General features: G+C 37.7%; 1 protein-coding gene and 1 long non-coding RNA gene across 3 annotated transcripts in view; both read left to right on the top strand.

The window, feature by feature from the left end:
• GOLPH3 (golgi phosphoprotein 3) overlaps positions 1 to 18,779 on the top strand; it is a 53,156-nt gene extending 34,377 nt beyond the window's left edge. Inside the window, exons 2-4 of one of the 2 annotated variants that reach the window (XM_019930190.3) lie at positions 936 to 1,067; positions 6,485 to 6,599; positions 16,861 to 18,779. In XM_019930190.3, the coding sequence (XP_019785749.1) occupies positions 936 to 1,067; positions 6,485 to 6,599; positions 16,861 to 17,285 (672 nt within the window). In that variant the 3' untranslated portion in view covers positions 17,286 to 18,779. The remainder of the gene's footprint in view (positions 1 to 935; positions 1,068 to 6,484; positions 6,600 to 16,860) is intronic. The other variant, XM_073802039.1, reaches the window with a different exon arrangement.
• A 2,658-nt stretch (positions 18,780 to 21,437) lies between these two features.
• Positions 21,438 to 21,993, top strand: part of LOC141278261 (uncharacterized) — a 27,840-nt gene continuing 27,284 nt past the window's right edge. The window contains exon 1 of the long non-coding RNA XR_012330638.1: positions 21,438 to 21,532. This is a non-coding gene — a long non-coding RNA (uncharacterized lncRNA). The remainder of the gene's footprint in view (positions 21,533 to 21,993) is intronic.

Here is a 21,993-nt window from a genome sequence, read left to right as displayed (position 1 = left end):
TCTTAAATACAAGCTGACCACCATGACCTGGCAATGTACCAAGACTGACCTCAAGAAAGTACCGAAACCAAGGGTCTAGGCCTCCCTATTCCTGGTCCTCCATTCTTCAAAGAATCCATTGACCTGTTCTCCCTCCTATCAAAATTATATGTTACCTTGTTCTGAGCCTTAACCAGAACCAGTTATCACTTCTGCTTTCTCTTCAGAGTTGGGCACTTTAATAGCTGGCAACTCTGCTGGCACAGTTCATGGCTTCATAATTTGGACAGTCCCAGTTATTAGCTCCCAAAGAGTGCCCTGACTTTTATCTGGTGATGCCTGTTTCACTTGAGAATTCCCAGATCCCTGGCTGTCTATCAATCTCATTCTGTCTGGCTGTTTTTCCACCTTGGACGTTGCCCTTAAATTTCTCTTGGTGGGGTGGGGGAATCCGATCGCTTTACAGTTTGTTATTCAGAACTTTAGGCATGGCCCCGTATGTAAGTTTTCTGATACATTCTTCCAAATTTAACCTTGTATTTTTATTGCAAACAGCATTGAACGATGTTCTAATTCTCCATGAGGCTACATTGGGCTAGATTATTTTTCCTGAGCTTCTTAATTTGCCCACGTATACTAGTAATAAACGACTATAATCTAAGGTTAACTGAGTGGGTGAGCCCTGTTGCCTGCGATCTGAAAGAGCCTAATTAGCACATAACTTAGTGAGTTCCAAAGTTATTTGTTGTTTATCTACATGTAAGGAAAGTGGTGAAAAGACAGTAAATCCCTGAAAATCCTAGTTTAATAATGTATAGTAACTATTTTTTCAGTATTTTAATTATGGAAAGACATGCAAGGTAAAAGGCACAAGAAATAACTTTGGCTAAAAAGTGATTCTGTTCTTGACTCTGAGTTCAAAGTAAATTAGCTCTTTTGTTTTCTTTTTTAAATAGGGTTACACATCATTTTGGAATGACTGTATATCATCTGGATTACGTGGCTGTATGTTAATTGAATTAGCATTGAGAGGAAGGTTACAGCTAGAGGCTTGTGGAATGAGACGTAAAAGTCTGTTAACAAGAAAGGTAAGAGGGGGCCTATATGACATCTCCTTTTTAAAGAGTTTGTGCTGCCTAAAAATGAAGACTGTTTCTACTAATAGTTTTCTTTTTTATTGAAGTATAGTTGATTTATTATGTTGTGTTAATTTCTGCTCACAGCAAAGTGATTCAGTTATACATATACATGCATTTTTAAAAATATTCTTTTCCATTATGGCTTATCACAGTATATTGAATATAATTCCCTGTGCTATACAGTAGAACCTTGTTGTTTACTAATAGCTTTCAAAAATTAAAGAAGAGAAGTTGATTTTAAAGTTAAGTCTTTATTGAATCATGTTTCCATATCTTTTCTTGCATCCTTGGGTTTTTGGTTCTTTGCGCATAATGAGTAATGTAATTCATTGTTAGGATCACTGGCCATTGCATCCTATATATTCAGAAAGACTCCAGACTTTATTTGCTGCTCCTGAAAGCCATGATTTGGAAAACTTGACGTAACTACTCAAAAGTGGTATTGTGCAAATTAACTGTCCATAGGCTGTTGATCTTTTTGCCAGAATACAAGTAGGTTTCACATCTCTGCCTCTCCACTGTGAAGGTCTGTGTTAATAGAGGTATTATTGACTAGTTTTTAGAATTTCTAACTTTAACCTCAATCTAAAATATTCAAGACTCTTTCTCTTCTAGTCTGTCATTGTTTCTTGGGGGACGTGGGGTGTTTCAAAGCTATTTTTTTCCTAAATACACTGTCTTATAATGAAATCCAAAAAGTTTTAGGTGAAAACTGAACATTTTTTGATTGAAATGCCAGAGAGAGTAATAATCCTATAGGAAAGAAAGAAATGTATTCTGGAAGATTGTATGCAAGGTAAACACGGTATGGCAGAAAATATTCCTCGTGGAATATTAAAATTAAATCTAGTCATTTAGAGTCAAATGAGCTGGCATGAGATTAGTTTTGAAGTTACTGTTTTAGATATCTATGTCATAAAGCAGAATAAAATTTTTATTTGTTTTACTGTGCAACCATAGATTTATGGAGGACAGAAACCTTAAGAATTTGTCATTATAATTATCAATGAAATATACACATTGGTTACTACTAATAGTAGAAATTATAGGTAATTTTACATTAATGTTATGGAGCCCTGACCTAAAGTGAAAAGATTTTGATACTGTTTATTTGGGTTTTTTTGGAACAGAAACCAGTTTTGTGTTGATTATCAACAAATTATTTGCTCTTTCGTTCATTTATTCATTCATCATTTATTTATTTAGTGCTTAAGTCTTCTATCCATTGTGCCTGACTCTGGGGATACATTGGAGACCAAGAGACACATGTTCCCTGCCTGCATGGGCTTTTTACTTCAATCTACCTGTTTGTATGATCTTAACTAGGCAGTTGATAGTCTTTTGGGAAAATACTGCAATATGATTTAATCTATTCATTTAAAAATAATGATTGATTATATTAAGATAATACATATATGATAGTTATAAAATCAAATTGTACTTAAAGACTTACAACAAAAAAAATAGCAATCTTCTACCTGCCCTTCCCCACTCCTTAGTCTTGTATCTGGGCGGCAGCCATTCTCAGTCCTTGTATTAGTTTTGTAAGGCTGCCTTAGCAAATTACCACAGACTTGGTTGCTTGAAACAACAGACATTAATTCTCTTTACAGTTCTGGAGGCCACAATGTGCTGTTCCTTGCCTCTTCTAGCCTCTGATGGCTTTGAGGCTTTCCTTGGCTTCTGGCTGCATCTCTCTCTGTCCTCTGTTTTTACATCACCCTCTCCTTTGTATGTCACTCATAAGGACACTTTCATTGCATGTCGGGGCTCATCTGGATAATCCAGGACAATCTCATCTCCAGATCTGATTTCACTTAATTTTATCTACAAAGATTTATTGGGGATTAGATTCTGGGGGTTAGGACATGAACACCTTTTGGGGGTCACCATTCAGCTTGCTACAGTTTTCACTTACTTGGGCATTTACCTCCATATTTCTAAATAAGCTTATACTGCCATTTCTTGATAAATCAGTTGGAGATGGTCTTTACTTACTTACATCTATTACTTAAAATATATGGATATTTGCGGGCCTTCCGTGGTGCCGCAGTGGTTAAGAATCTGCCTGCCAAGGCAGGGAACACGGGTTCGAGCCCTGGTCCAGGAAGATCCCACATGCTGCAGAGCAACTAAGCCCGTGTGCCACAACTACTGAGCCTGCGCTCTAGAGCCTGCGAGCCACGACTACTGAGCCCACGCGCCTAGAGCCCATGCTCCGCAACAAGAGAAGCCACCGCAATGAGAAGGCTGCGCACCACAATGAAGAGCAGCCCCCGCTCGCCACAACTAGAGAAAGCCCGTGCACAGCAATGAAGACCCAGTGCAGCCAAAAGAAATAGATGAATATTTGGCTCTCTTACATACCACTTTTTACCCCTACCTTTCAATCTTCCTAATAGAGTTATATCATCATTTTTGGCAAAACAGTAATGATTATTTTATATTGTTACAACTATATTAATACTGTTTTCTGTAGAGTTAAGTTATATCCTGTGATTTCCTTTCTTAGATAGTTTTGTTTTTTTCTAGAGTTAATCCCTTTTTTTAAAGTTTTCTATGTAGCTCTCCTTTTTTCTTACATGCTCCATCAGAGAAAAGTTAGATTATTAATTTTCAAATGTTCATATACATCAGATAACTCCATTAAAATTTGCCTGTGTTCCAGTCTGGACTGGTTATGCTTTGGTTCTACTGGGACTTCCTGTCACTTTTTTTTTTTACTGCTTTCAGCCCCCTGTTTTCTGGATATAATGTTTTCTTCCACCCTCGTGGGAGGAAAATGTTTTGAGACTTTGCATGCCTGAAAATTCCTTTATTGTACCATATTTCTGTTTGACAGATTGGCTGGGAATAGAATGTTAGATTTTTCCCACAGAATTTTTAAGGCATTTCCCCATTGTCCTCTAGTATACAGAGTTGCTGTTAGAGTCTGATGCCCTTCTGATTGTCAATCTCTGTATGATACCTGGTTTTTCTTCTCTGGAAGCATTTAAGATCTTCTGTTTATCTCTAGTGTTCTGAAATTGTATGATATGCCTTGATGTGGGTCTTTTAAAATTCACTATGCTTGGGCTTCTTCAATCCAGAAATGTGTGTCTTTTGATTTTGGAAAGTTTTATTTCTTGTATCTTCACTCTGTTTCTAGAACTGTATAAGGTGGAGTGGACCTCTTGGCTGTTCTTTATTTTCTTTCTGATTTTTATGTTATTTTTCTTTCTGGTTTGTTTCCTAGCTTTTTTGGGATATAATTGACATTCTCTTGGTCTCTCTTACCTTTTAATCCTCTGTTGAGTTCTTTATTGTGGCTTTCATGTTTTTGATTTCCAGGAACCGTTTTCTGTATCGTGGCTTCTTATTCTTCTTGTTTTATGGATGTAAGATTTTCTTTTAAATCCCTGAGGATATTACTGCTCTTTTGAGAATTTTCTTTATCTGTGTTATCTGTTTCTTCAGTTCTTATTTTCTCTTTTGGTCTCTTCCTTGTTGAAGACTTTCAAGTGTCTTGTCATCCTTGGTTATTTGTTTATATTTAAGAATGAGGCTTGTCCTCCAAGAAGAAAAACCCTAAATATAAATTATATGTGTGGGCAGGAATATTTACTAGTGGGCCACACATTGTTGGATTTTGTTAAGGAGTTGGAACTTGCTGTGAGTTATTGAAGAATTTTAAGCAGAAGCTGGAATGTCATGCTAAGATTTACCTTTAGAAAGATCAGTGAGGAGTATGGATTGAAAAAGGCTAAAACTAGTTCAGGGAAGCTAGTTGGGAAACTTAATCCAAGGAAAGTTAATCAGATTAGGTAGATTAGAATGATTGCAGAGGTGATGGAGAAAAATAGTCCATCTGAGAGAGATTTGGGGGGCAGAATTTCATAAGAAAAGAGATCCAACTCTACCCAGCTTATTGTCACCGTGAGACCATTCTCAAAGGGGTGGGCATGCACTGGGTGTTGAGGCCAGATGGAAGTAGATTTAGGGAGTAAGTGAGAAGTAAGAAGTGGTGGCATGACCATAGCATATAGACATACAACTTTTTCTCCCAAAGTTCTCCTTTCTTTTTTCTTATTTTCTCTGACCCCCTACTAAAAGCATGGTCTAGAATAGTACTTTCCAATCAAACTCTGTGATGATGAAGATGTTCTATATCTGCACTGTCCAGGATGGTAGCCACTAGCCATATGTGGCTATGAGCCAGACACTTGAAATGTGGTTAGTGCAAATTGAGACATTCTGTAAATAAAAACACACTGGATGTTTGAAGACTTACTATGGAAAAATAAGAAAAAAAAAAAAAACAGTCTCAATTTAAAAATATTTATTACATGTCAGTATTTTGGCTATGGTGGGTTAAATCAGACATACTAAAATTAATTTTCCCTGTTTTCATTTTTTAAAATATAACTACTAAAAATTTTTAAAATAGATTTGTGCCATGTATTTCTGGTTCTAATTATATTTCCATTGGGTCATGTTGTCTCAGATACTGTATTTTTTTTTAACCTTTCATAAGATTGAGCAAAAAGGAAAGGACGTATTGTCAAGGACAAGTTTGAGGGAAGACTCCCATTTTTAAAATAATACTGTTAAATTTCATAACATTTTAACAGGTAATGTAAAGTAATATAACAGATTCAACTTTGATATTATAGAATTTCAACCAGAAATTTGTTGTTTAGCCAAGAACATTATTGAAGGCTATAAAAATCTAGTACTTGGTTAAAGCAGTGTAGCGTTTTCTTCTCTTATACCCTACCTCTGGTTTTTCTGCTCTTAAAGTGCTTAACTTAAAGTTTGGTAGTATTTAAAAATTTTATGTAATCAGAACTATTGGTATTTTCAAGGATTCTGCTTGTTGTCACAATTTTGAGAAAACTTTCTTATCCCCTCAATTATATTTCATATTTAAATCTTCATCTTTTATTGTGGTATAAGCTCTGGGGAGCCAGTTGTTTTATTATAGCTATTGAAAAATTAATTTCTCTACTGATGTGAAATGCCACCTTTATTCTATATTCAATTCTTATGTATAATTGAGTCTGTTTCTATAACTAATAAATGTTTAAAAAATGAATTTCTGGATCAGATAGCCCAAGGTTTAGCAGTAAATGGAATTCCGATGAGTATAAACTGTTCTACCATTTTGCTTTCCTAATTATTGCACAGTAGCTAAATTTTCGTTCATGATTGTGGCTAATCTGGTTAGGTTAAATATTGGATTTCCTTAGTATGGAATTAGTTTAAAATCTGAACTTCGATACTGTATGAACACTTGGGGCTTTAAGCGTAATGAAGTGTTTGCATAATTAAGTTTTTTGTTTAGAAAGATCAAGTAGATCATGTGATTCTTGTTGATTACATTTTAGGTGATTTGTAAGTCAGATGCTCCAACAGGGGATGTTCTTCTTGATGAAGCTCTAAAGCACGTTAAGGAGACTCAGCCTCCAGAAACGGTCCAGAACTGGATTGAATTACTTAGTGGTAAGCTTCTGTGTATAAACTAAAAACTGAATTCTCTGAGAGATTTTTGTAAAAGTTTAAAATCCTTTTGAAAGGAACTTAGACAAAATAGCCAAAAGCTTGTTTAGTTAGTTAGGCAATCTTGAAAGTTAATCAGTCACTAAATAGGGAAAATAGTGGTTTTTAAAATTTCATCCCCTTTAACAAAACTGAGCAGATGTGAATCAGATATAGTGTACTTCCTTAGCTTCCTTAGCTCCTGTCATTCTTTGTCAAAATTACTTCATGCTGCCTTATTCTGGATAGGCTAGGTTAAGCTGTGGTAACAGACAACCCTAAAACCTCAGTGGCTTAAAACAACAGTTTACTTCTCACTCATACTGTAAGTCAGTCACAGGCCACTTCATTCTCACCTTGGCAGCTGGGCAGATGGAGCTGCCACCATCTGGAGCACTGTCAGTCACTAGTGTAAAGGAAAGAAGAGAATAACAGATCACCCAGGCTCTTAAATTTCTGCTCAGAAATGACGTGTGGTGCAGGTTTCATTGGTCAGAGCAAGTCACATGGCCTCCCCTAACTTTAGAGAGATAGGAAGTGCAGCTGTAGGAAGGAACACTTACTTGGTTGATAGCACTAATGACTACATTTATTTTAAAGTTACTTGTGTATTTGTCTAATCTTCTAGATAGTAAACTCCTGGAGTATAGGACCTGAGTTAGCTTGTTGTTCCTCTGTACTGTTATATAAAACATAGCTTCTGCATACATCTATGCTCATTTCATTTCATGTTCAAATATATTGCTTTTTAGACTGTTTTAAAAACGTTTGGAGGTTGTCAGAGTTTGGTAATTAACATGTCATTTTTCTCACTTATAAATAGAGTTTCTAAAGTAATAGTTGTATTATGAAGATATTCTTATATCAGTAAAAGATCGAGTTTTGCATGTTTGTTTATTTATAATGTGAATACACATATTCCAAACTTAGATAGTAGGACAATAAATGGGCACTTTATACTATGGCAGGGTTCATTCTTCCTTCTTATTGGTAGAGAACATAAGCTTATTCACAAGTTTGTCTTGATGATTTTTTTTTTTTTTTTTTTTTTTTTTTGCGGTATGCGGGCCTCTCACTGTTGTGGCCTCGCCCATTGTGGAGCACAGGCTCTGGACGCGCAGGCTCAGCGGCCATGGCTCACGGGCCCAGCCGCTCCACGGCATGTGGGATCTTCCCAGACCGGGGCACGAACCCGTGTCCCCTGCATCGGCAGGCGGACTCTCAACCACTGCACCGCCAGGGAAGCCCTGTCTTGATCATTTTGAGGGTTTTTTTTTTGACCACCCTTTTGTAGATCTGCTGATAACTTTTTACCTCATTGAGTAAGAGAAACTTTAATGTGACCCTCTTTCCTTCTTTGTGGTTGTGATATTGATGTCATCTTCAATTACAATTTTTTTGTAGGAAATCTTTTAAAATTACTTTACCCATTTGATGAAAGTTTGTTTGGTTAAAGCTAGGTAGTTACTCGGCACATACCAAAACTGTATGTCACAGTGCTCAGAACATTGTCAGCCCTCTTTGGGTGAGCCTTCCACCTATTCAGCAAACTGTGGCCAGCTGACAAAGACTCAGTGAGGGTATGATGTTAACTCCATATGTTAAATATTAGCAAATATGATTTTTTTGAGATAAAAATAGGAGTGCTAGTACCTTCTAACTGATGGATCATTTCTGCACTCTCTGGAGTTCACTGGCCTAAGCAGTCTTTGTGTTGTGCTCACGTTGTGCTGCTGTTGTTGGCCATTACCACTTCCGGTGGTGCAAATTAGAATTTGTAATTAGGTTCTCAGCTGACCAAAAGGAGGGTTTCTCAAGTTGTATTTACTTTTTTGGGAGGTAAGTCAGGTAAGTCAGAGTGCTAAAGTTCTTTTTATGGAATATAGTTTGTCTTGCCTTAACGTCAATGTTTTTGATACCACTTTGGTGCCACTTAGCACGTGGAGGTGTTTTCAGATGCTTCATCCATCAACAGTCTCTTTATCTTACATCATACATGTTAATGGCACATTGGGATTTGGGTTAATAATATATCTTAGACCACTGGATTTCCTTTGTTATGTACGCATGGTACACAGGGAGTATAGCTTGTAAAGAGTTGAATCTCACCGTTTAAGGTGGCTGTATATGTCTTAAACTTTACCGGTTACGTAACATTTTATGCATGTAGCTTATCCAGTACTCAATGTGTATGATAAATGAAAGTGGTTTTCAACTTGAGCTGTGTGCGCTGTTCTCACTTGGTTGAGTGAGAGGAGGGCAGACGTCTATAAGCTTTTCTCAAAAGTATTAAATATAATTAAGATTTTGTGAAAGAGTGTCCATTTGAGTTAGGAATTTGTGTAAACCAAGAAGCTAATACTAAGAAAGTGGTTTTTAAATTTTTTTAAACAACATCCTGTGAAGTTTAGGATGGCTGTACATGCCAAAATATCACCTATAGCACTTTGGTTGCATGTTCCTGATGTGTAATAGGAATGACCTGTAATTTCAGCGTAAAAGAAAGGAATCTGGAGTGGGAGAAGGAGAAAAAAGCACATTTCTTTTAAATTAAGAAAATATCTACTTCCCACCTAGTTAAAGTAGTGCTAGTGCTTGCTGGTTTTTAATAAAAAATTGTATCCAACCTAACACCATTTTAACCATTTTTAAGTGTTCAGTTCTGTGGGTCAGTTTGTTAATTTAAAATTTTTTAGTTGCTTCAAAATAATGAGTGGTATCTAATATCAGTTATTGCAGCAATGCTGATGTAGGTACTATGAAACTTAAAAAGAAGTGCTTCCATACTAAAAGAATCTTAAAATTCATTTGAAGAACAGTTGTATATTTCTATCTATCTATTTATTTATTTAGGCTGCGCTGGGTCTTCGTTGAGGCATGCAGGATCTTTAGTTGCAGCATGCATGCCGGATCTAGTTCCCCGACTAGGGATCAAACCGGGGTCACCTGCAATTGGGAGTGTGGAGTCTTACCCACTGGACCACTAGGGAAGTCCCCAGTTGTGTATTTCTAATAACAGATTAATAACAGATTAGAGTTTAACAGTATGGTTCTCTGAAAGTGCAGTAGCCCAGAGAAAAGAAATCCTTGGGAGCTTTAGTAGTTGGAGGAAGTGGAACTTGGATTGGGCCTTTGAAAGGTAAAAATGAGACAGAAAGTAGGAAGTGTTCCTGTTCAGAGGGATTAGAGGGGGTGGTAAAATTGGTGGACCTATCCTTACACAGTTAAGTCTGTACTTGTTACTAGGTTTTCAAAACTATGTATTGTACTGTATTGTTGAGGGATACGTGCATAGGTGGTGAGACTATATGTAAAGAAAAAAGAATGATTAACCTAAGTTTGTTTGGTGGTTACCTCTGAGGCAGAGAAGACACAAGGGAAGCATCTAAGGTCTTGATGAAGCTTTCTTCTTTACCTGGGGTGGGAGGATGCATACCCAGGGGTTCATCTTACCGTTATTTACAGTGTGCATATATACATGTTAAAATTACTGATATTTAAATATTACTTATATATCTTGTTAATTTAAAAAAATTAATAAATATGTGTATTTGAGACAAAGAGTAAAAAGTTTAAAGACTACTTTTCTGTTTTCAAGAATAGTATTTTTTGCTTTCTGAAGTCGTAAGACATGTAATTGATCAGTTTGGTCACAAGATGTCGCTAGACTGCCAAATATATGAACAAAGCTGCTTTTTTTTTTTTTTTGTAACATGTCAAGGAAGATGGAAGTTTTTTGTAGTGAAGTTATTTAGGTGCCTGCCAGTATGTCATTTTCACTGAAATAATTGTTGGGCAGTGGGATATAAATAACCTTTGAAGAACTTTTCCTCTCCGTATATACTTCTCACAGTTGCCTTTATAAAAGAGTTAACTATAAATAAATTCTATACATTAAAAATTTGCTTGTATAACTTATAAAGTCTTTTTTGCATAGTGAGTAACTTAGGATGAATGACAATATGGATCACAGTAACATCTTTTAATCTAGAATTTTGAACATTATTCCTCCATTGGGGGTTTGTTACAGTATATTTAAAAGATATTCAACATTCTGCTTAAATTGAAGCAGCTAAATCTTTTAGTAGATAGTATAGGTTAAACCTTTATTGTATCTTCTCTTCACTTAACCAACTCCCCTCCTCCCACCCCAGTTTATACTGTTGTCTTAAGTATGCTAATAATCTCAGGGGTAACTTTATTCTTTGGATTTAGATTAATTTGGTTCTTTTAAAATAAAAGACAGACGTGTAAATCAACTAAAATAAAAAAATTTAAAAAACAAAAGCCCAAATAGAAAAAAATAAAATAAAAGGCAGAAATGTCAGGATGCCAAGACACTTTGACCACTCAGTTATTTATTTATTTATTTTTGTTTGTTTATATTTGGCTGCATCAGGTCTTTGTTGCTGTGCACGGGCTTTCTCTAGTTGCAGCGAGCAGGGGCTACTCTTCATTGTGGTGCACAGGCTTCTCATTGTGGTGGCTTCTCTTGACGCACAGCACGGGCTCTAGGCGCGTGGGCTTTAGTAGTTGTGGCGCATGGGCTTAGTTGCTCCGCGGCATCTGAGATCTTCCTGGACCAGGGCTCGAACCCGTATCCCCTGCATTGGCAGGTGGATTCTTAACCACTGTACCACCAGGGAAGTCCCACCACTCTTATTTTATTGTACCTTTTTTGGGGTGTTCAAAATAGTATCAAACAACATTTACATATTACCCATACTGATTCAGCTTTCTGCTTATGGGATTTTTTCATTTTTAAAAAATATCTGAGGAAAGCTGAATAACATTTTTGTTGGAGTGGGCACACAAGATTTGCCCTTTTCCAGGGAACTGCATCAAAAGATGATGTCTGAGTCCTTTTTTGTTAACTTCCTCCGAGGCAGAAATGATTGCCCATAAGAAGGTCCAGTCATAAATGGAACACATTATTTGAAGGTTGGTCTGTGTTCAGGCTCTGCTCTTTCTTAGTAGCAACACTAAACTAAGGTAGCATATTTTGGATTTGAGGAACTTGTCACAGGAACTTTGTAATAAGCATTACTTGTTCTGTTGGGTGCAGTATGTACGATTTAATTGTGGATAAGGTGTGGATAAACCTTATTAGCATGACTTCAGTACAATAGACAGTAAGTTATAAACTGCTAATACCATTTATTTCCAATGAGAGGAAAAAAATCATTGTATAGCGGCATCAGAGGGATTTCTGGTTTTTTTAGGTCTGTAAAGAGAAATTGACCTTAGAATAATCTTATCCTCCCTCGCCGCCGCCCCAACAATTATTTGAGAATAGGTAGCCAAGATGTTTTCTGAGACATAGAATAACTTCCTAATTGACTAGTGAGTTGCCAGGGAATAGTACTTCTTTGATAACTGACAAATTATTATTATGAGTATAGTTAATTAATTAACCTTGGATTTGAACTATAGTTTTTTATGGGCTTTTACATAAATTTGGCTATCGATTATTCTGTGTTTATAAGTTTGAATTTCCAAAAGTCATTTAAGAATGTCAGAAAACACAACCTAGCTAATTCTAGCCTGGTGCCTTAGGCTGCCTACCACGTGCCAATGATATTAGAAAACACAAAACAGGGCTTCCTTGGTGGTGCAGCAGTTGAGAGTCCGCCTGCCGATGCAGGGGACACGGGTTCGTGCCCCGGTCCGGGAAGATCCCACATGCTGCGGAGTGGCTAGGCCTGTGAGCCATGGCCGCTGAGCCTGCGCATCCGGAGCCTGTGCTCCGCAACGGGAGAGGCCACAACAGTGAGAGGCCCGCGTACCGCAAAACAAAACAAAACAAAACACAAAACAAAACCCAAACTGTCTGGTGAAAGTTGCGGCAGGCATTTATTGGGGAGACAGTGGGTTGGTACAACAATTGAAAAATGAAAGTCATAACTAACCTTTGAAAGATGCGTGCCCTTAACATCAAACTCAAGTAATTTCTTATTCCTCTGGGCTCTTGGTTCATATTGTTTTTATGGCCCTATTTACATCTTATTCTAGCCAGTTAAGTACAGTTAGTTGTTATATTATGAATGTTCCCTTCCTTTGATTTAAAATTTCTAGAGTTAGAAATATGTGTTACTAGGACTTCCCTGGTGGCACAGTGGTTAGGAATCTGCCTGCCAATGCAGGGGACACGGGTTCAAGCCCTGGTCCGGGAAGATCCCACATGCCACGGAGCAACTAAGCCCATGCACCACAACTACTGAGCCTGTGCTGTAGAGCCCGTCAGCCACAACTACTGAGCCTGCGTGCCACAACTACCGAAGCCTGTGCACCTAGAGCCCGTGCTCTGCAACAAGAGAAGCGACCGCAATGAGAAGCCCGTGCACCGCAACGAAGAGTAGCCCCCGCTAGTCGCAACTAGAGAAAGCCTGTGTGCAGCACTGAAGACCCAACGCAGCCAAAAATAAATAAATTAAATAAATACATTTAAAAAAAAAGAAATATGTGTTACTAATGTCTGCATTCTCAGTACCTAGTATGATTTCTTTAGACCATTATAAATAGGATAAACTCTTTCTGCCAAAGTGCTGATTCTGCACATGGTTAAATAATAATAGCTAACGTTTATTGCGAGCTTACCATGTACCAGGCTCTATTCTAAGAACTTGATATGTCTTTAACTTAACTTAATCCTCGTAATAACCCTTGTGAGCTGGAAAGAGTTGTTTTCATCGCTTTACAGATGAAAAGACAGAGGAATAGGTAAGAAGCCTTGCCCAGGGTTGCACTGCTAGGAAATGACCAAATTGGAATTGAAATCCAAACAGTCTGGCTCCAGAGCTTGCTCTCATAACCTATTATGCTGTAGTGCTTCATCAAGTAACTGTTAATGATTTCTCTTTTTTTGTTGTTTTTTGTTTTTGTTAATGATTTCTTAACATTAAATGTAGGTGTGGGCTAATTTAACACCAGAAATTGAAAATAGAATTTCATTTATTATTGAGTTATATTTTTCTTTTATACTGTTAAGTTTTAAAATCTAATAGGGCCCCAAATATATTTCAACTCTTTTACTTTTTGAAGTTAACAAGGAAATTGAATGCAATGATTGTTTTTCTTTTTGTGGAAGCTGATTTGCCACGGTTTTTTATTTGAAAAGTTTATCTTGTTTTCTTTATTTTTTGCTTTTAATCTTTTTTTTTTTTTTTTTTTTTTTGGCTGTGCCTCGTGGCATGTGGGATCTTAGTTCCCTGACCAGGGATTGAAGCCGTGCCCCCTGCAGTGGAAGTATGGAGTCTTAACCACTGGACTGTCAGGGAAGTCGTGGTTATGTTTTCTTTAAATGTAGAAGATGACTTTAATAATGATTCATGGTACCATTTCTTCATTATTTAATTGACAGGTTTTTTTCAAGTCCCTAGTTTTACAGCGTGAATAACAAAATGTAAAATGGCAGATCCAGATCATTTAGCCTTTAAAAAAGAAAAGCTCTCATTTTCTCTTCATTGTGCTCGTGCTTTCCTTTAAATTATTTAGATATTTAAAATAGCCATTTTAAACTCCTTGTCTGCTAATGCCATTGTCTCTGTTATTTCTGGGTCATGTCAGATTTGGTTGACTTTTTTTATTTTTTTGCGGTACGCGGGCCTCTCGCTGTTGTGGCCTCTCCCGTTGCGGAGCACAGGCTCCGGACGTGCAGGCTCAGCGGCCATGGCTCATGGGCCCAGCCGCTCCGCAGCATGTGGGATCTTCCCGGACCAGGGCACGAACCCGTGTCCCCTGCATCGGCAGGTGGACTCTCAACCACTGCGCCACCAGGGGAGCCCTGGTTGACTTTTTTTTTTTTGGTTGTGTGGCATGCGGGATCCTAGTTCCCTACCCAGGTATCGAACCTGCGCCCCCTGCAGTGGAATTGCAGGGTCTTAACCACTGGGAAGACACCAGGGAAGTCCCTGTTTGACTGTTTTTGTTGATTTTTTTTTCCCCTTAGCTTTGGGTCACATTCTCCTGCTTCTTCACAAGTCTAGTAATTTTTATTGGATGCTGGACATTGTGAGTGCTACGTTGTTGTGTGCTGAATTTTGTTTGTCTTTAAAGACTGTTGAAATTTGTTTTGCTAGGTACTTAAGTTACTTGTGGATCAGTTTTGTTTGTAAGCTTTGTTAGGTCAGGTCTGGAGTAGCCTTTACTCAAGGGCTAGTTTAGCCCTATTACTAAGATGTGATCCTTCTGGAATCCTTTCTGAATGTCCTGGGTGTTCAGTGAGACCTTTCCACTCAGGCTAATTGCAATTCAAATTTACCCTAGCCCTCTGTGAACTCTTGGAATTATTCACATTACAACTTCCTTGATTTTTTTTTTTTTAACCTTGTTTTGTGGAGTTTGACACCATAACACATGTGGCTTTGTTTTTGGCCAGACTCAAGCGAACACCACGCAGATTTCTAGAGCTCTTATTCTGCATAGTCCCCTCTTCTCCAGTACTCTGCCTTGCATATTCCAGCTGCCTTAGCCTCCCCCAGCTCTGATCTCTGCCTTTTTACACAGTGTGAGTCCTGTGCTCTACTTGAGGTCTTCTGTTCTGCTCTGCTGCCTGGCATGTGCCTTTGGGTAGTAAGCTTGGGCAGTAGTAGGGCTCAGTGAGGTTTCTCTCAAAGGTCACAGCTCTGGGCTGCCTTTTGACTAGCATCTGAACAGTTGTTTCATACATTTTATGCAGATTTCTAATTGTTTAACTCCAGAAGGCAAGTCCAAGACTGATTACTCCATCATAGCCCCATATTCTTCAGTGTTAAGTCATATGGCAAAATAATTTTGAATACTAATGTATTTTAAGTCAGCACTTTCCACTAGAGCTTTCTGCAACAATGGAAATGCTTTATTTCTGTGATGTCCGCTCAGTAACCTCTAGCCCCACTTGGCTATTGAGCACTTGGAACGTGGTTAGGGCAACTGAGGAACTGAGTTGTTTTTCCTGCTTATTTATTTATTTGGCTGTGCTGCAGGGCTTGTAGGATCTTAGCTCCCTGACCAGGGATCGAACCTGGGCCCCCTGCAGTGGAAGCATGGAGTCCTAACCACTGGACTGCCAGGGAATTCCCTGAGTTTTTTTTTTTTTATTAATTTAAATTTAATAGCCCTATATAGTTAATGGCTGCTGTAGTAGACAGTACAATTGTTTTTCTTCAATATTATAAAATTTCAGCTTTTGCATGTAATAAAAGTGCCGGTGGTTGATCTCTAACATGACCCAATTTAGAAAGTTACTATAGTATTTTTTTCAAATTACCCAAATAGTTACATGTTCATTGGAGATTATTTGGAAAATACAAAAAGTACAAAAAAGAAAATTTGTCACATATAATATAATCCCCCAAATAATCAAGATTAATATTTTGATGTATTTCCTTCTAGTCTTCTATAAAGAAAAAAACTGTTTTAGTGAAAAATATTTGGGTTTTTTTTTTTTTTTTAAGATTTTTTTGATGTGACCATTTTTAAAGTCTTTATTGAATTTGTTACAGTATTGCTTCTGGGTTTTTATTGTGTGTTTTTTTTTGTTGTTGTTGTTTGGCTGCGAGGCATGTGGGGTCTTAGCTCCCCGACCAGGGATCCAACCTGTACCTCCTGCATTGGAAGGTGAAGTCTTAAACCACTGGACCACCAGGGAAGTCCCTTGGTTTTATTTTAAATATTTCTGTCTCAAAGGGAAATACGCATAGATGACAAGATTAAAATGATGAAAATGTTTTGCCTTCTATAATTAGGTTTATATTATTTGTCAGCAAAGAATAGCATTGCCTAAACAGGCTTTCCCAGCTTTATAGGTCAGGTATATGTAGCGGTTCAGGAATAACTTATTAATCAGGAAACTTTTTAATTCTTTTCTCTTTTTGTTGCAGATGGGTGTTTAACAGAAAAGAGATCTTATATTTTGCTAGTGGCTGCTTTTTGACAGTAGCTAGAGAGAAGCCAAACATAATTTAATATTGGTATTTGGCTTATTCCGCATTAGGGGAACTGGTTTGGAGACTGCTTTCAGCTTGAGTAACCGATGTGCCTGAAAATCATGTGCCAGGTGCTTAGAAACCAAAGGCCTGACCATCAAGGGGTTCATGGTTTAGTTGGCAAGAAAACATAGTTGGATTTTCTTCTGTTTCTCTGGAGGAAAAAAAGTCAAATGTTATTGTTCATTTTAACAGTACAAAATTTAATAAGATTAGCAGATAATACCTATCATTTCTAACTTCGGGAATCTTTCTTTTAGGTGAGACGTGGAATCCGTTAAAATTGCATTATCAGTTAAGAAACGTGAGGGAACGATTAGCTAAAAACCTGGTAGAAAAGGGCGTATTGACAACCGAGAAACAGAACTTCCTTCTTTTTGACATGACGACACATCCCCTCACCAACAACAACATTAAGCAGCGCCTCATCAAGAAGGTGCAGGAAGCCGTTCTCGACAAATGGGTGAACGACCCTCACCGCATGGACAAGCGCCTGCTGGCCCTCATCTACCTGGCCCACGCCTCGGATGTCCTGGAGAACGCGTTCGCGCCCCTCGTGGACGAGCAGTACGATTTAGCCACCAAGCGGGTGCGGCAGCTCCTGGACTTAGACCCTGAGGTGGAGTGTCTGAAGGCCAGCACCAACGAGGTGCTGTGGGCAGTGGTGGCCGCCTTCACCAAGTGACCCTGCGCAGAACCAAGCGTCCTCCTTTCTCTCGCGGGAACCAGTCGTTTTTCTTCCAGGACTCCTGGTTTTCTGCAGTTTGTACTTCCCACACTATAATTGGCTTTTGTTTTATGAAATGGTGGGTGGCTTTTTCTTTTGTGTATGTATGCAGGATTCTGCTGGTACGAGAGGCCTTCCTCTTTCTGTTGTGGAAAAAGTTTCACCGCCATACTGGCATTCCATTGCTCGTTGCCATCCTCACTGTTGCCCGTTGGGGTTCTGGTGTGCTTTGACTGTCAGAGTACCTCCAGGTTCCTCACACGCACATCTTTTGGATTACCTCAGGTTGAGTTTCTCCCACATGTGCACATACATCTCGCATTCTGCCTGCAATTCAGACAGAAGTCACAAAAAGGCCTTTAACTCACCAAAGGTAAATATCTGTATCTATTAGGACATTTTATACATAGACCTCAGTTGAGATGTATACTTAGCAAAATTATTTTTAAATTGAAATACACAGTAAATAATATAAAGTGCCCCTTGGATCTTGCTTTCCATGTAAATCTATTGTATTATTACACTTGTCATAATTTTAACTATTAAATCATAAAGGTCCAATTGTTTCACATAGCCAGTTTGGGATGAGCTGCATTCAGTTATGCTGTATATAGTTTGAATTACATAGAAGTTGTTCCTTCTTCTGGCCACCACTGCCCATCTTAGTATTTTGCAGGGTTTAATTAGTTATACACCTGGTGCCCCTTACTTGCTACAGGCATTGTAATTTGATGGCAAAATAGACCTCTCGTCATTGAAGGAGAGAGAAAACATGTGTGTCTAATTGGTCCCAAGATTTTTTGAGCTGTGCCATTCATGGTACTCTTTGCCTGTGCATCTCCTTTCTGGAATTGTTTTCAGTCTTATTATTTTTATCATTTCTGTAGAGAAGAGGCTTGTGACCAGTACTAATCTTGAGTACAGTTTTATCTTTTTCTGTCCACAAGTAAATTAATGTCTGCTCTTAAATAAATATCTACTCACACTTTCTTGGGGGAAAAAAATCAAATGTCAGCACTAGCAGATGTTGCATGTAAATCGTTAGCAAGTAACGACTACAACTCAGATGATTAAGAGTTTTGTAGCAGAAAGCTCTGCTGTGTTTTAATTTTTATATACAATTATGATAATTAGCACATTGTAAGAATATAAACCTTTGCTTTTTAGAGTTTATTTTTACTATTTCTTTATCATTGTTTATCGTATTACCATTGGTTTCATAATGTAAATACTACATATTGAACAAATTAAATGTCAAATTTTTTATTACCGTAGTTCATGTTACTAGTGGGGCTTTCAGGTGTTTAGAGACTTTTTTGGTTAACATTCAATTCAAAAGTACTAGATGGTGTATAACTCTAGAGTTGAATTTTAAGGGATTCCCTAATATGTATACTATCTTTTTATCTGAAGTAATAAATAAACTATGATCTTGAAAGTGCCTGAATCAGACCAAGCATGTCATTTGTATTTTTGTATTCTAATTATTGTGGTTTTAGTTTTCTTTCTGGTGAACTTTTACTTAGCCTTAGTTTAGTATGGCAATATTTCTACGCAGGGGTTGGCAAACTTCTTCTTATTGGGCCAGATAGAAAATATTTTAAGAAAATGTTTTAGGCTTTGTGAGCCATGTACGGTGTTGCAGCTACTCAACTCTGCTGAATGAAAGTTGCCATGGACAATACAAATAAATGGGTGAGGCTGTATTCCAGTAAAACTTCATTTACAAAAATAGGCAGCTGGCCATGGGCGTTGGTTTGCCAATTCCTGTTTTAACTCATGAAAAAAGACGGATTTTTCTCTCCATTAAAATAACCTCCTTTACCTCCAAAAATGATAACTACTGGTGGTAATTAAGTATAGAAAGTATTAATTTGTAGTTTCTTCCCACAAAATGGATACTTGAAACTTATACCATGTCCTGAAATTTCCTTTTAGGTGAAGATTTACTGTTTTCCTCCAGCAGAGATTTTAGAAATGAGGTAACGGTTGTTTCTAAGGTATTCTTGGCTTTATAAGCTCATCTGTATTCTCAAGCAAGGGGGAAAGGGCCTCACCCAAACTTGCAGCGTTTGTTTCAGAGCAGAGCGCCCGTCAGCTCTACCTGTGTGTGACCTCGACTTCAGTACACGGTCGTGTCTCCAGAGGAGAGGACAAGTGGTCCCATCCAGAGGGGAGGGTGTTATCTAGAACTCCTTCTTCCTGTAGAAGGCCCCTGTTTTACAGTTCTCTGCAAGCAGGAATGGTGTGACTCCAGGGACATTATTCTGTGTGGAAGGAGCAGTATGTCCACAGGCTTATGCCACTTTTGTTAAAAGCCTTCAGATCCAAGAATCAGGCAGTGAGTTTTGATATAATAAAATTTACTGTGCAATAATAAATCGATTTCTTCATATGTTTAATTGCTGAGTGTTCCTTAGAATAACCTGGTCTGGAACAATGCTGTAACAGAAGGGAGAAAAGAAGGAAACTTACTGAATGCATGCTCTGTGCCTAGTAAAGTATTTTATATCTTGTTTTGACCTCCCCAAACTGCAATTACTATCTTCATTTAATGAAGAACAGGCTTGGATTGGAGGGGTTGCCCAGCCTCACATTATCTGGTAAGTGTTTGAGCTTTTAATCCTGAAGTGATTGAAAACAGTAATGGCATTCAACCATAATTTTTCCTTTCTTATTTGGGGACTAGGAGGGGGCTTCTTTTCCTTAACAGAGACAAAAACCACAATAGCGGGCATGCAAAAAATTCTCATGGTGGTGCAAAATACAATGATAAAAGGATATCCCTGCTTTATTCTGATATCTTGGTATAACTTACATAAATTATCTTTTGGGGGTGAAAAAGTTGACTAGTTCTATATATTCTCAGGAGAAACAAGCATCATCAGATGTCACTTGGCCAAGAAATCCCTGGCCTGCTGAAGCAATATTGCCTTGTGGCCTCTGATGCATTACGTTACTCAGTTCTTCCCCTCGTTTGCAAACAGATGGGTACAATACTTTTTTAAAGTATGACAAAGCCTTGAATTTGGCCACCACCTGAAGGAAAGTGAGAGGGGCTGGTGTGTGGTTCAGTGGCAATATAGGACCAATGAGTGATGACATCCAGCCTGATGATGACAGGAGTCCATGACTGCCATGCATGGCTACTCTTGCCCCAGGAACATGGAAACCACTAGTCACAAGTCTATGTGAGGTATTTATGAAGTTTAATTCCAACTCAATGGCCTCTCCATCTTAAATGGAGATATTTATATTGTCAGATAACATTGTTCCATTTCACTTTCATCCAGATCAAGATGACTGACAACCTGAGGTAATTTCTAATTCATTGCAGTCCACTGGGTCCCAGAATGATAGCCCTGACTCTTGTAAGTTCTGCATGAATGTCGTATGTTCTTTAATAGCACCAAGTAAGGAAGTGATGTTAAGGCTTGTCACCTTGCAGGCTACTTACTCTTCAAAGAGGCATGGATGGTAAAGTTAGATTGATATCCACACTTCCTCAGCCCAGTATTAGAATTATGTAGGCAATTACTCCTGATAGAGCGGCGGTATAACTGTGATTCCCACTAGCATCATTATATACTGGTGTGCAATTTACTTTTTGCCCTTACATTGTAGAGAACTTTCAGAATAAGCACACATCATTCTCTTTAATCATTTTTGGCTTCATTGTATAATTTCTCATATTAATGGACATTTGGGTTCTTCTCATGTTCATTATTACAAACATATTGTAACGTATATTTTTGTACATATTTTTATATTTGATTTCCATAGGAGGAATTAATAGAAGTAAGTTTGCTCAAAGACTATGCCTTGAAAATGTAAAAGATAAAGCCGAATTTTCTAAGATTCATGTTAAGTTCCACTTCAAATGATGTGAATGCTGGTTTCCCCACACCTTAGCTAATACCGTAGAGGGTGTCATCAATCCTGGTCTTTGCCAAGGTAATAGTGAGGAGTATGGTCAAATTGTTTTACTTATTGAAGGGTTGATTATCATTTACTATCTTTATTGGTAATTTGTATTTTTTTTCTGTGAGTTACCTGATCATGTTCTTTATCCATTTTCTAATTTAGGGTATTGATCTTTTTATGTATTGATTCACCAGGACTTTCCATACATATATTGTGGATATTAACCCTGTGTCTGACAGTGATGCAATTGTTTTTCTCAGTCTTTGGAGTTGGTATATATGGTAAGTAATTTTTTTCCTTTTTTCCTTTTTTTTTTTTTAACAATTCAGAAAAGTGTAAGGTGCAGAAGTGCTTAAGCATGGAATCTGTGGAGACCTTAATTATCATACTAAAGAGATCAGCATGGTATTCAGGTTTGGGGATATATTTCATAAAAATTTGGGGAGGTATGATTAAATATAACATATAAAAATCATGAAAAATACGTATAATTATATGTGTATATAAAGGTTTCATGTAATTTTTATGATTAAAATACAAATGGAAAATCTCATAAACAAATATATAGGCTAGTGGATTATCTTAAGGCGAACATGCTTGCAGCCGTCACCCAGGCCAGGAGATAGAACCTTGCCAGCTGTCCAGAAGCCGTTCAAGGCTTCCTCCTAATTACAACCTCCCTAAGTCTCTATCCCAACCCAGTATCCATCTTTAATAATTTTGTTCTGTTTCATTTTCGTTT

Source organism: Tursiops truncatus, chromosome 3, assembly GCF_011762595.2.
Source record: "Tursiops truncatus isolate mTurTru1 chromosome 3, mTurTru1.mat.Y, whole genome shotgun sequence".
NCBI classification, from domain to species: Eukaryota; Metazoa; Chordata; class Mammalia; order Artiodactyla; family Delphinidae; genus Tursiops; species Tursiops truncatus.
The sequence above is the reverse complement of the archived record's forward strand: the minus strand, read 5'-3'. Positions and strand labels throughout refer to the sequence as shown.